This window comes from Gadus morhua, chromosome 5 (genome assembly GCF_902167405.1).
Source record: "Gadus morhua chromosome 5, gadMor3.0, whole genome shotgun sequence".
Lineage (NCBI taxonomy): Eukaryota > Metazoa > Chordata > Actinopteri > Gadiformes > Gadidae > Gadus > Gadus morhua.
Window position 1 is genome coordinate 14,299,565 of NC_044052.1, and position 15,000 is coordinate 14,314,564.

The 15,000-nt window shown below is 46.3% G+C and overlaps 1 protein-coding gene across 1 annotated transcript in view; it reads left to right on the top strand.

Moving 5' to 3' along the window:
- The window catches only part of htr1d (5-hydroxytryptamine (serotonin) receptor 1D, G protein-coupled), an 11,023-nt gene extending 952 nt beyond the window's left edge, over window positions 1–10,071 (top strand). Inside the window, 2 exon segments of the mRNA XM_030357374.1 lie at window positions 5,379–7,488; window positions 7,490–10,071. Coding sequence (XP_030213234.1) covers window positions 6,448–7,488; window positions 7,490–7,603 — 1,155 coding nt within the window. The 5' untranslated portion in view covers window positions 5,379–6,447 and the 3' untranslated portion in view covers window positions 7,604–10,071.
- Window positions 10,072–15,000: the final 4,929 nt, after the last annotated feature.

Consider the following 15,000-nt stretch of genomic DNA (forward strand, 5'->3'; position numbering starts at 1 on the left):
GAGCGGGTACCGTAATGAACTGCCCCGGGTTCCTGATGCGCCCCGAGGGCGCACGGTAAAGCTGATTGAACGAGACGAAGCTCACCGAGGAACGACGCATTACTTATCTAAATGAATGCACACACAAACCGTATTATTCGTGCCCACAACTCGGAATTCCACCATGGAACGGATTGAAACATAATTCCCCATTCAACATTTTAATTTGTGTATGGCAATTCAATTTGGATGACAATATTGTGTCTTACATTTAGACTTTAATAATATTGGTCATATAGTGTTTATTTATGGTCTAACCTCCGCAATGTCGTTGCTCTCTCTCTAAAACCAACTTGAGCGTCTTCAATGATTCTCTCTTACTGGCAATGTGATTCGATTGTTTAAAGAATAACATCTGCAACCCAGTGTATAAGCTGTCATATTAACATTTTACCTTCCAACATAATTTATATACTGGGCTTTTAGTCTGAAAATATATAATTTTCCGAACATCTATATGTGTGCATGTTTGAGTAAGTATAACACACGTACATCTCATGTGTGTGTGTGTGTGTGTGTGTGTGTGTGTGTGTGTGTGTGTGTGTGTGTGTGTGTGTGTGTGTGTGCGTGCGTGCGTGCGTGCGTGCGTGCGTGCGTGCGTGCGTGCGTGCGTGTATGTGTGTGTGTGTAATTATTTAATGAGGGCCATATTCAAATGAATGTGGTTCAACCCATTTATATTAATCCACATTCATTACACTGGATAATTACTCAGAAATTTGAAGATTCTAGAGATTATTGCCCATAAAACACTATAGGCTGGCTAGTCGGGTGGTAACGAAGGAATTCTTCCTGTCCGACACAATGTCTGCTCCGTTAATGAATCTATTCAAATGATTCAGCCGCAGCGCTCTGACCGAGAGAGCCTGTCCACTCAATCGAATGCGCTGTTAAGAGCCCCCCCTTCCTTTGCTTCTGTCAAGGAAACCCTTTTCACAACAACACAGGTTCCTCACAGGTGTAGTCGCATCAGAGCAGGCAGAGCAGGACGCCGTGGGGCGGATCGGCTCAAAGAATTAAACGCTCATTACATTAACGAGCACCACCTGTTACTCTCTGTGATATTTATAGTAACTCTTTCTTTCTTTCTTTCTTTCTTTCTTTCTTTCTTTCTTTCTTTCTTTCTTTCTTTCTTTCTTTCTTTCTTTCTTTCTTTCTTTCTCTCTCTTTTAAAAAAATAATATATAATCTTTGGGTGGATCTGCTTTGTACACAGCATTCAGGGGTAAGATCAAATAATTTAACTATAAAGTATAGTATTAACAGGGGATTCTGCTCTCAATGGAAATATGAGTGTGATAATCTAGTTAGAGGGTGATAATGTAGTGGGAGAGTGATAATGTAGTGAGAGAGTGATGATGTAGTGAGAGTGATGTAGTGGGAGAGTGATAATGTAGTGGGAGGGTGATAATGTAGTGGGAGAGTGATAATGTATTGAAAGTGATGATGTAGTGAGAGTGATAATGTAGTGGGAGAGTGATAATGTGAGGTTAGGGGTGTCCAATCAGCAAATCATTAAAAGATATTCTCACGAAACCTTTGCCCTACCTCTGAGCCAATGATATGAGACTCTTGCTTAAGTCCGCCCGCACGCTGCGACCAACAGAAGGAGCAAGTGTTTAAACACATTTCACATCCACCTTATTGCCATGTTTCTGATGTCAATACGGCCACACTTCCATCCCTGTTATCTGAGTGGCTGGCAGCCGTATCGCCCCCCGCTGTGTGCTTTGGCTAGAAGGCCACACTGTAACCACACCGTGGCCAATCCAAGGCCACTCCAAGGCCACTCCAAGGCCACTCCAAGGCCTCTCCAAGGCCACTCCAAGGCAACTCCAAGGCCTCTCCAAGGCCTCTCCAAGGCCACTCCAAGGCCTCTCCAAGGCCTCTCCAAGGCCTCTCCAAGGCCTCTCCAAGGCCACTCCAAGGCCACTCCAAGGCCACTCCAAGGCCACTCCAAGGCCTCTCCAAGGCCTCTCCAAGGCCACTCCAAGGCCTCCCCAAGGCCAATCCAAGGCCACTCCAAGGCCTCTCCAAGGCCTCCCCAAGGCCACTCCAAGGCCACTCCAAGGCCTCTCCAAGGCCACTCCAAGGCCACTCCAAGGCCCTATCCCATTAGACCCCATGGCTAACTATTGCATTACTTGGTAGGGGATTTAAGCTTATCTTCAACCTGGTGTCCCTGGAACATGCAGCATATGGATATCATTGACCCATTTTTTTGAACAAAATGGGACATGGAAATGTGTCCAGTACTGTTATGAACTATCATCAATGTTGTAAAGTATGTAGTTGGCAAGTTCGCTTGCTAGTGATTAGCGCATACTAGCGATTTTGATGGTTGGGCTTGTGATAAAGAAGATGTCTGTGATACATTGAAACGGCATAATGATAATGCGATTGTCATAATAATTTATTTAATGATTGCTAACAAAGGAAAAACTAACATTTGTGATTTTCAATCCTGTCGCATCTTTCGCCCGCCATCTTGCCTAGGATTTTTTCTTGATTTTCCATTTTAGTATTGTGGGAGTAATATCAATACCCTTGTTTGCAAGTCTGCCCATCGAAATTCTAACTTCCATTTACCCCTTATCTTTCCCCCTACCCCTCAATGCAACTACAATGAGGGTTTGGGCGAAGGGGTGGATCGGGATCGGGCCCAAGGCCTCACCAAGGCCAGTCCTAGGTGAACAAGAAAGCTGCTGTTCCCCTTCCCAGCAGCAGCACTCAGTAGGCCGGGGGCTCACTGGGTGCTGGATTATGTATCAATTATGAATGAAGTCACCAGGTGAGGCTGGGAAAAATCAAAGCATATCATCAATATTTGAGTGGCTACTAGAAAATTAAAGTGCAGCACAACCAGGTTCATGTTGGTGAGTGCAAAAGCCGCGTCAGGAATCCCAAACAAAGATTAGTCTTGTTTCCGGAGACCCTGATGCCTGTGTATCTTGCACTTTCTCTACTGGCCCTTGGCCTCTAACTCTAGTAGTGTGTCTCAAGTCTCTCTCTTGGGTACTGTGGGAGTGTTGCTTAGGTTTGGCAATATGGGTATTGATCTCCGATCAATCTTGATACCAGGCACCTGCTGCTGGACACTTGACACACATACCTTCATTACGTCTGATGCTATATATAAAAAAAATACCTCACCTCATTATGTAAGTAGTTAAGGTTTTCGGGAGACAGAAGTTCATCAATAGTGCAGATTCAGGCAGAGCGGAGCAGGGCTCAGATGTCTTCAAACACTGTGTTAAAAATATATATTTCTTATTTGATCATAGTAGAAAATACATATTTTCATTGCAGAGCACCAGCACAGAGAGAGAGAGAGAGAGCGAGAGAGAGAGAGAGAGAGAGAGAGAGAGAGCGAGAGAGAGAGAGAGAGAGAGAGAGAGAGAGAGAGAGAGAGAGAGAGAGAGAGAGAGAGAGAGAGAGAGAGTCGATCTCTGGGTTGGAGTGAAACAACATGATGTAATTTAGATATTCTTGGATGGATTTCATTCGGAGGCCGATGATGATTGCTTGAGCTCATCAGGACCTAAGTTTAGCCTGGCCCCGATGCTCATTTTGATTTGAAAAGCCAGATATCAAAGCTGATGTGTTCTTCCTCACTAGCATGCTGGCTGACCACATCAGGGCCTCTCCTTAATTGCATATGTTTCCCCGACATTCGTTAATTATGGCTGCCGTTATCTCATTGAGCACCAACCCAAAGGAGAGATAAGCATTTGCCTTTGATTGACTGATCCGGATTCAGAAAAGCATTCTATTTTTGTGCAGGAAATAGAATTGTACTAATGACACTCTGGCATGGTAGCTCTCAGCTGCCAGGCAGGATAATATTCTCCCAATCATAATTCACCATTTCAGCTTAACGAATCATGAACAAATCCTCCTTAAAGCTCTTCACCTAATTCCCAATCAACCAGGAACCAATAATGAACCAATCACTGGCTGATGTTGAATTCCTTGTTAGGAATTCCACTTCAGGTTGCTCCACTTCTGGCCCAGTTGGCACTCATCATGAATCCTTCCTTCTTTTTACGATCCCAGTTGTGTGTCTATTTGTTTAACTTCTTCCCTTTGTTTTGTCAGATACCAGGGTGCTGCGATAGCAGCATGGTTATCACTATTTAATGCTGAAACACGTCACCAAAACACCTTCAAAACAAAATACGTGATTATTTGTTTCTTTACACTCACTGAGCCCCCTCCCTGTCAGTCAAAGGCGTATGTTTGTCTGTGAGCTCGGGGCCTTCTGATTGGCTGAGCCCAGTATCTGACCGAGGGCTCAAACTTCTGTAGATGTTAGCAAGTGCACTGGAGGGTCATATGTCTGGGAGCTCCACTGCAGTCTTAGCTGCCTTCCTCTGTGAGGCCAGGCTGGGTGGCTGGGGGGGACCAGAGGCTGGGGGGGACCAGAGGCTAGGAGGTACCAGAGGCTGGGAGCGGCTGAATCCTCTCCTCAGCTGGGTTTATGAAGATCTCACTCAGGTTCTCAGCCTGTTGTGTCTTCTGTGGCCGTCGTGTGATCGTATGTATAGGTCTGTAAAAGCCCTCAGGGACCGTAGTGCTGAAAAAGGTCCAGACATCGGAAAAACTCACTTTGCACTTTTTTCCTCAGTCATTATCATCCTGTTCTATATGTGTAGGTGCGCGCATGTGTGCGCGCGCCTACACATATAGAATAGGATGATAATGACTGAAGATCTTAAAGCTGTCTACAGCTCACCTGTTGATGAGGAAATGGACATTAATATATAATTAACGGTATATAATATTAAAAACACCTGTCCCCACTTGGTCTGCATGCCTCATACTCAGCTCTCTCTCCCTCAATCCAGCTGGCTCCCACCACTTTGGAATCATGCTTCCTTTGGTCATTTGCGTCTCCACCCCCACAGGGATGTACACACATCATGTCCATATTCACACTAATGAACACTTGGCAAAGGTAATGAACATATCCTCTGTTTACAATGTAAGCAGAAATGTGTGGTCTCGGAATGTGTTGCAAATCAGCTACTTTTAGATTTGTTCAATATCGTAACGTAAATGAAACACCAAATCACCCAGGTGCTAATGCTTCCGTTGGTGTTATATATATATATACTTTCAACGCCATATATATGTTCTCACACTGTATTCAGGAAGAGGTTTATTTCTCTGCCTTTTGAATCGTGTGCACCGTTCCATATGTATGCCTTTTGGAGCAGGCAGCTGTGTTGTCATTGTGTATCTGTTCGAGGGGGGGTGTGGGGAGGTATGGTTGGATTATATGTATACATTATGTTAAGCTCCATCATTTTCTCTTTGTCTTCTCTTTGTCTTCCCAGGGAGGGGATGCGTCAGAGGAAGTCGGATGAAGTTCCGAAATAAATGCGGATGATCTGACCAGGGTAGCGTCCTCATCCACTGGAAACCAAAGACGGACCTCCTTATCGTCCCACCCATCCGAGGGGAGGAGGACAAACCCACGTGTCCTAAGCATCTCACACGACCTAAACATCTTCTCAGGCACATTAGACACTTAAGACAGCTAGGAACCCCAACCAAGCTTCTCTGATTAGAACGTGATCATAGTTTTTGAACCCGTCCCATGCCTTCTGATTAGAACATGATCATAGCTTTTTGAACGCCAACCAGGCTTCTCTGATCAGAACGTGATCGTAGGCTTTGAAGCCCAAACCTTCCCCGGTTCCCGGTTCGCGTGGGAGGGCCTGGCCTCTCGTTGTAACCCGGACCATGAAGCCCCAGCGGCGGTCCTGCTGTAGGATGACTTCCAGCCCCTGACTTGATGCTCTGTGGTGAGGAGATCCACAACACGTTGTTCATCTGTTTCGGTGATCGTCAAGGTGGATTGCAGTGCTCAACGCCGAGGGTTATTGAAAAGGAGGAGCCCCATGTAATCTTTCAATGCATTCAGAGCTCTAAAGGTGTTGTTTCTGTCTGGCGGCCGCCGGGAGATCAGATAAGAAGAGCGCTGGGAAGAGAGAAGCAGCGCCTGCTGTTAGGACCTGCATACAAATGAATCTCCAGCAAGCCTCAAGCAAGACTGCTGCACCGAATCAATACTGGTTAACCAAAGCGGACAAAAGATCCATTTCCATTACGATGCCGTAGATTGTGGTTTGAATTTTAATATGCAAATAAAAAAAATATTGATGTAAGAAATTTCAAAAGGGGGGCACGGAGATAAGGGGGCATATTAGAATTTTATCGCTGAAAACGGAGGGAACCCTGAAATCGAAAAAGCTCCTTGTCAGAGCGCTGGCGTGTGCCACGATGCAGTGCTCCTCGTTGCCATGAAGGAAGAGCCCTTCAGTCACTCCCTGTAAAGTCCCAGAAGATGCTGATGACACTCTTTTGAAACTGCTTAGGAGATTTGTACAGGCACGAGGCGAGATGGAGCTCGATAACAGCTCGCTGGAACTTTACTTCGGCAACGGCACTGAAGGGTCTCCGGATAACACCACCACAAACCTGCCCTGGGACGATGCCACGCTGCTGGGCCTGCAGGTCTCCATCTCCGCCCTCCTGGCCCTCCTCACCCTGGCCACCGTGCTGTCCAACGCGTTTGTCATTGCCACCATCTACCTGACCCGCAAGCTGCACACGCCGGCCAACTTCCTGATCGGCTCGCTGGCCGTCACGGACCTGCTGGTGTCCATCCTGGTCATGCCCATCAGCATCGTGTACACCGTGAGCAAGACCTGGGCCCTGGGCCAAATCCTGTGCGACATCTGGCTCTCGTCGGACATCACCTTCTGCACCGCCTCCATCCTGCACCTGTGCGTGATCGCCCTGGACCGCTACTGGGCCATCACGCGCGCCCTGGAGTACTCCCAGCAGCGCACCATGCGGCGGGCGGCCGTGATGGTGGCGGTGGTGTGGGTCATCTCCATCTGCATCTCCATCCCGCCGCTGTTCTGGCGCCAGGCCAAGGCGCACGAGGAGCTGACGGAGTGCATGGTGAACACGGACCAGATCTCCTACACGCTGTACTCCACCTTCGGCGCCTTCTACGTGCCCACGGTGCTGCTGATCATCCTCTACGGACGCATCTACGTGGCGGCGCGCTCCCGCATCCTGAAGGCGCCGGCCAGCCGCGCCAAGCGCTTCACCACGGCGCAGCTCATCCAGACCTCGGCCGGCTCCTCCCTCTGCTCCATCAGCTCCGCCTCCATCCAGGAGGCGCACCTCCGGTCGGCAGCCGCCGCCGCCGGGGTCGGGGCGTCGCCGTCGGGCACCAACAGCGTGAAGGTGAAGCTGGCGGACAACCTGCTGGAGAGGAAGCGCCTGTGTGCGGCGAGGGAGAGGAAGGCCACCAAGACGCTGGGCGTGATCCTGGGCGCCTTCATCGTGTGCTGGCTGCCCTTCTTCGTGGGCACGCTGGTGCTGGCCGTGTGCACCCAGTGCTGGTTCCACCCCCTGCTGTTTGACGTGTTTCACCTGGCTGGGGTACCTGAACTCCCTGATCAACCCCGTCATCTACACCATGTTCAACGACGACTTCCAGCAGGCCTTCCACAAACTCATGAAGTTCAGGAGGTGCTCTTGAAGAACTGCTTGTTTGCTTTTCTTGCTTCATCTTTTGACACTGTTCATGTGTTGGATTCAATTGACTGACGGAAAGAGAATATATGTATTTTAAGAAAGGACATCAATGTGAGTCAAACTATGGACATGAGAGATCTATTTCAATTCTATTATATTTGTATATATATCGAGAATAGAAAAAGATATATATATGAATCTATATATATATATGAAGATTTATGGAGAATAGAAAAAGAGCCTTATGGACTACAGTGTGTTCCATTTAATGTAATGCTATTACTAAAAAAAGATAAGATCAGACATAAAAGATGAAATATAAATATACATGACAGAATGTGTTTTAGTGAGCTGTGTTTTTTTGTTTGTATGTACTTAAATCTTAAATCACAGAAACTGTACCGTAAATGTCCAGAAACGTCTTCAAACACATTGTTGCATGTGTGTCTGAAAAGACGCTTTCTTGATATTTCATGAAAACACGAACTGGGGTATTTTTAATCCACAGAGAAAGGATAATTGTGAAAGAGATTCCATAAGAGAAGGACAGACTCCTCTTGTTGTGGAGAGCGGGAATGAAAGCCATGGAATATACACGACCACGTCCCAGAATCACAGGATATTGTCCATATGAAGTTGCTGTGACACAGTATGTATTTTAAGAAGTCTATGAAGTGTAAATATCTAATTATATGAACTATAACAATGAGTTTGTGTGTGTGTGTGTGTGTGTGTGTGTGTGTGTGTGTGTGTGTGTGTGTGTGTGTGTGTGTGTGTGTGTGTGTGTGTGTGTGTGTGTGTGTGTGTGTGTGTGTGTGTGTGCCCCATGAAAACAATAAGCATAAGAAAGGAAAGCAGAATTTCGTCTTTAGATTGTAAGTAGCCCTAGCAACAAATTATACTGATTTGTTGGATGGAAATATGCCGAAATTGACTGAAGAAGAAATATAAACTGCATCATACATGCCGATGTAAAGGTCATGGGAAACATAGTCTCACCAACAACAGACACTTTGGCTTTGTATCTGTTTCGACCAATCCTGTGGCAGGAGACGGGATCTGTGCGCGGGTATTTGGCGAACACAAACCCGGCCAACAGTATTCAACGGTAGAAAGGGTCTGTAAAGGCTCTGCATCAACGCGGCTGGCCCCTGGAGAAATACACGTATCAAAACCCCTTCTGAAAGCTCCCTCCTCTTGCACCAATGCCTTTCCTTTGGTAGAATAGCTTCAGAATTATACAACAATCATGGCGTAACTCCGGGCCTCCGGCCGTCTGCCGTCAGGACTGCTGGATCCGAGATGATGGGAAACATAAATCAAGGTGTCCCTCAATAGCACAGAGGTGGTGCTTGAAGTGTGCAGCAAGGTGAAGTTGAGATGGTTTTAGCCAAAGGTAAAGAACCTAAAAGATAGGTTCCCCATGCCAGAAACAGAACTAATTCTGAACTCTTGCAGATTTCTGCCTCTGTTGACTTTTAAAGTGAATCCAAATCGCAATGCCGGCCAGGAAACTAGAAAAACAAAGTGTTCTGGTTTGACTTGAGGTTGACCTTGGGAGCACGTCATTTTAGAAATGTATTGGAGAGTAAAGATCGTTTATTCGCTTTAGAAACTAAAAGAGGCACCCCTACACAATCCTAATGGATAGTTCATTGACCTTCTACATCCCACCATCTTTTCAGTTTTGTTAACTTATTTCTGATCCACCGAATTGAAAATGACTAGGCAAAGCAAGGCAAGGCAAGGCAAGGCAATTATTCTACTGGAGGAAATCAAGTTTCATGATCCTTGCAAAACCATTTGCTGGCTTTCAAAGCAAAGCAGCGTCTGCTGTGTACGATGATGCTCAATCTGTAGGGATAAGGTTAATGTGGTAGGGTTAGGGTGAGGGTTAATGTGTTAGGGATAGGGTTAATGTGGTAGGGTTAGGGTTAGGGTTTATGTGGTAGGGTTAGGGTTAGGGTTAATGTGATAGGGTTAGGGTATGGGTTGATCTGATAGGGCTAGGGTTTGGGTTATCGTAATAGGGTTAGGGTAGGGTTAGAGTAGGTTTAGGGATAATGTGGTAGGGTTAGGGTAAGGTCAGGATTAATGTGATAGGGTTAGGGTAGGGTAAGGTTTATTGTGATAGGGTTAGGGTCGTGTTAATGTGATAGGGTTAGGGTTAGGATAGGGTTAATGTGATTGGGTTAGGGTAGGGCTAGGGTGAATGTCATCAAATTTGTATTAGGTGTTGGAGCCAAACCAGGATGAGACTGCAGTCAGAAGCTGTCAGAGTCGTAAGATGAAGAAGAATCTGCCCGCAGTTCATCCTGGGTGACAACGCTTGAGGGTTATTAAGGTTAAAAACATTTGAGGTATCCTGTAATGACAAACTAAATGTCTGAAAGAGTGAATTTCTGGATTGAATGGATGAATTGAAAATGAAATAATAAAATAAGAGACTTCAGAAATAAAATAGAACTGAAAACAAAATATGTGTCATTTGTGGTTATCTATTTCAAAACTCTCAAATCTCCGGCTTTCTTCAACAGCGCATAAGAGAGGTTGAAATGCACATTGTTTGGGGGGGGAAACCAGGCAGAGAGCAGATGGAGGAGGGGGGAACAGGGCACCCACACCGACCTTGATGGATAAATGATTAGGCACATTAAATCCCCTAATTTAACCCTCAACACAGAACAGTGTGTGTGTCCAAAGGGATCTTTCACTGATGAACGTGTCCAAACTGTACAACTGCACTTTACAACTACACTCCCTCCCTCCCTCCCTCCCTCCCTCCCTCCCTCCCTCCCTCCCTCCCTCCCTCCCTCCTTCACTCACTCCTTCACTCACTAACTCCCTCACTCACTCCCACCCACCCTCCCTCATCCCTCACTCAATCCCTCACTCACTAACTCCCTCACTCACTCACTCCCTCACTCTCCCTGTCTGCCTCACTCCCTCAATCCCTCACTCACTCACTCACTCACTCCCTCACTGCCCTATACCCTTCCTCACTCACTCCCTCACACACTCCGTCACTCACTCATTCACTCACTCACTCACTCACTCACTCACTCACTCACTCCCTCATTCACTCACTCGAACACTCTCCTCTTCCAGAGCCTTGAGTCAGTAGCAGACAAAGACTGCACATCACTTTATGGAAATATATTTCTTCTTGGGCTTCGATGAATCACATTAGGAACGCATTAAAGAGGCTGATGCCATGGAAACAATAAAAATATTTAATAAATATGATCAATCATGTGTACACCAACATCAACACCACTCACAGCAACACCACGCAAACACTGAGCTGATTCTGTGTTGCATACCTCAATTGGGATTTATGTTTATCACCAAATAAACACCATGTATTATATAGTATACATTAAAGTACTATATTTAAAATGATGTGTCACATCGTACCTACTTCTGGCCATGGATTTAGTTCTGGAGCTCATAGTGCTCATGTGAAGGGTCTTCCATGTTGCTGCAGCCCCACAGAACAACACAGAAGGGCTGGTGAGATATCACCTGACACTAAGACAAGACACACAGGACACAGATAAAGGACAAGACACAGTGGACACAGAGGAGAGAGGAAACAGAGGACAACAGATGTAGGCACGACTGTAAGGTAGTAGAGGAGGAGGAGGCATGCAGGTGAACTTTTTTCATCGCTTCCCAGGGAAGAACAGATATGCGCTCCCACCTTGTCCTCTAAAACGCTCTCAACCGCCCACATCAGGTGGATACACACCTGGTATCACTGTATTATGATGCTGTTAGTCTCTCTCTCTAGCCCTCTCTCTCCCTCTCTATTTCTCTTTCACTCTCCCTCTCCCCTTTTCTATCTCTCTCTTGCTCACTCACTCCCTCTCTCCTCCTCTCTCTCTCTCTCTCTCTCTCTCTCTCTCTCTCTCTCTCTCTCTCTCTCTCTCTCTCTCTCTCTCTCTCTCTCACTCTCTCTCTCTCTCTCTCTCTCTCTCTCTCTCTCTCTTTCTCTCCTTGACTCTCCTGTGTGTACAAAGAGAGTGTATCTATTATGCCAACAGCAGCATCATAAGAGCGGGACGTTCCATGAGTGGTGCGCTCATTAGCATGCAGGAATGCAGTCCGTCAACACTGTGCTCCTGCATGTGCTCGCTCTCTTTTGATCGCCCGCACCCCTCCTACAGTCAGCCTGTTCATGGAAGAACTTGCATACAAATCTTAATTGCAAATACGCGGAAACAGGATCTCAACACACAGATGCAGAAAAAGACAAATGCTGACATACACATGCAGCTGAAAAACTGCACACATACACCACATACACGCACAGACAGATGCACAATCACACAAAAACACATACACATACAGACAAACATGCAGACAACGCACAATCAGACACACACACACAGACAGACACACTCACCGACGTACAACCACAAACATACACACACACACACACACACACACACAGACACTTTGTGTTTTATTTATCAAATGCGCAGCATAATGCAGGGAAGTAAAGTCTTTCTTGAACACACACACACGCAGACCGAGGCACAACCACCCACACACACACACACAAGCACCCACACACAAAAACGGTTTCACTTTCTCTAGACATACTGACGCACGCACAAACACACACACAAACACGCACACAAAGACGGTTTCACTTTCTCTAGACATACAGACAAGCATGAACACAAGTACACTGAACACGGTTGAAGCGACATAATGAATATTTTATATCCTATATATATTTTATATATCACTGATCCAAATCCATCACATGAAACGTGAAGCATGAAAAGGAACGCTGGATGAATTGGACAGAGAGGCTCGACACGCGCTTTATCAAACTGTAGAACGCTAGACAACCTGATACTGTACCTGGGTGTCCTCTACTCTGAGGAAGACATCAAGTTGTCCTCTGGACTGATTCATTACAGGGTTAGGGTCAACTCTGAGGTTAGGGGGTCAACTCTGAGGTTAGGGTTAGGGTTAGGGTCAACTCTGAGGTTAGGGTTAGGGTTAGGGTCAACTCTGAGGTTACTGTCAACTCTGATGATAGGGTCAACTCTGAGGTTAGGGTCAACTCATAGGTTAGGGTCAGCTCTGAGGATAGGGTCAGGATTAGAGTCAACTCTGAGGTTAGGGTCCACTTCATGAATGTTTGCATTCATTGTGACGTTACCATGCCAACCCAGGAGTTTGTAATGAAACAATGAAGAAAACATTGGTTAGTTTAGATCGTGTGTCACAGTTTACACATAAGAAACATTGAGATAGTCCAATGCTCTTTAATTCATGATTGGGATCTGGTTCAAAACCTCCATGTGGATTACATGAGAGACAAGACACGATAAACAGAATACACTAAATGACAAACTAGGGTTAGGGTAAGAGAGTTAGGGTTATGCTAACCCTAACTATGGAAGAAGGAAGCTAGTGACCAACAGAGTAGACTGGGAAGAGGAAGAAGTACAGTGGAAAGCACCCTTTTCATACAATTCAGTGAAGGAGTTCCAGCTCTGAATCCATCAGTTTTTCCCTTTTCGCTTCCTCTCTTCATCTCTCACTACATCCATTTTCCAGCCTTGGCAGCCTAAAGTGATGGGGCTCGAGGGGCTGTGTGGGAGGAAGAGGAGGAGGAGGAGGAGGAGGTGGAGGATGAGGAGGAGGAGGAGGAGGAGGAGGAGGAGGAGGAGGAGGAGGAGGAGGAGGAGGAGGAGGAGGCTGTGTGTAAGGCGGGTGGATGCTGTGTGTGTGAGAGGAGGTAAAGAAGGAGGCAGGGGGGGTTGTTTGATGGGGGGGGTGGGAGGAGGAGGAGGAGGAGGAGGAGGCTTTGTGTAAGGGGGGTGGAGGGGGCTCGTGAGAGGAGGTAAAGGAGGAGGCAGGGGGGGGTGTTTGGGGGGGGGGGGGGGGGGGGGGGGGGGACCACACCGTGGTAGAGACGTATCCAGCTGTCTTATCAGGAATGCTTGGCTACGTCTGCCCACCCCTGCTCAGCAAGGGAGAGAGAGAGGGAAAGGGATAGAGAGAGAGAGAGAGAGAGAGAGAGAGAGAGAGAGAGAGAGAGAGAGAGAGAGAGAGAGAGAGAGAGAGAGAGAGAGAGAGAGAGAGAGAGAGAGAGAGAGAGAGAGAGAGAGAGAGAAAACCCTTGAGCACATCGAAGAACAATTCCTATGAGATTCCAACTCGTCTCACTCCTCTTCATCTCACTCCTCCTTGTGCGAGGAGAATAAGAATTCAGTAGTGTGTCTTCTGGATAGGGAGATAACATCACAACAAACTGTCAATAATGTAAAAACACACACAACCTATATAATGTACAAATACTTACTATGACAATAGGTACAGCATGGGTTATAAATCCTCAGTTATACTCACCAGAATTTGCACCTCATCGGTTGCTATTAAAAACAAGTAAAGGGCTTTAGCTGAGGGGATCTCTTCATTTCAAATGGCAGAGGTACTCACCCAATTGAAGCCTATTTCCACAACAATCCATGTCCTGTATTCCATCTTCTGGAATACAGGTTAACTAACTCTGTTCAGCATCTCATCTTTGACCGCTTAGTGCAGAGACATATTTTCTCTCTCATATGAAACAATCCCAAAACCAGAAAACTTTGACTTTGAAGAATTGAAACATTTAAATGTATTTACTGCTATTTTACCACATTGATACTTGATCTATTCCTGTTTCCTGTTTCCTGCATTTCTTTTTACTAATTTGATTAATCTAACTTTGGAAGACAATTACCAGTTGTAATCTTTAACAAAATGTGGTCTTACTTTTAAACCCTGTTCTAAATGGAAATGCGATGAATCTCACATCACATCTCAGTCAGACGTCTAATGCTTTGTGAGAGGCGAGGTGAGTAGAACTGAAGCGCGAGCTCATAAGAGTCACAGCTCCTGGAGCCACTGTCTCCTTGCTCCCTTTCCCTTCTCCTGAATGAGTCTGGGCATTCTGCCCAGCGGCTGAACCCTGAACACTGAACACAGGAGGGGATGCCTCAGGTGTTGGTGCTTAATGACCGAGGAGAAGGTCTGGAGGTTCATGTGATGTTTGGTTTTGTTCTGCCTCTCCCACTTCATAATATATTGTATGTGTGGTGTGGTGTGTGTGTTTTGTGTGCACATGTGTGCTTGCATTTGTGTGTGTGTGTGTTTGTGAGAGGAGGTGGAGGAGGTGGCTGTGCCCACATGTGTGCACACATGTGTGAGTATGTTTATCTGTGTGTGCTTGCATGTGTGCATGCACATGATGACGTGTCTGTGGCTGAGAGGCTGGGGGGCCATGATAACGCTGGAGGGATTCTACTGAATGCTCCGATGATACTTTGAAGAAGACATTCGGTTCAGCCTGTGTGTGAGATTCAATGGGTTATGGGAAACCTTCTCCCCTTT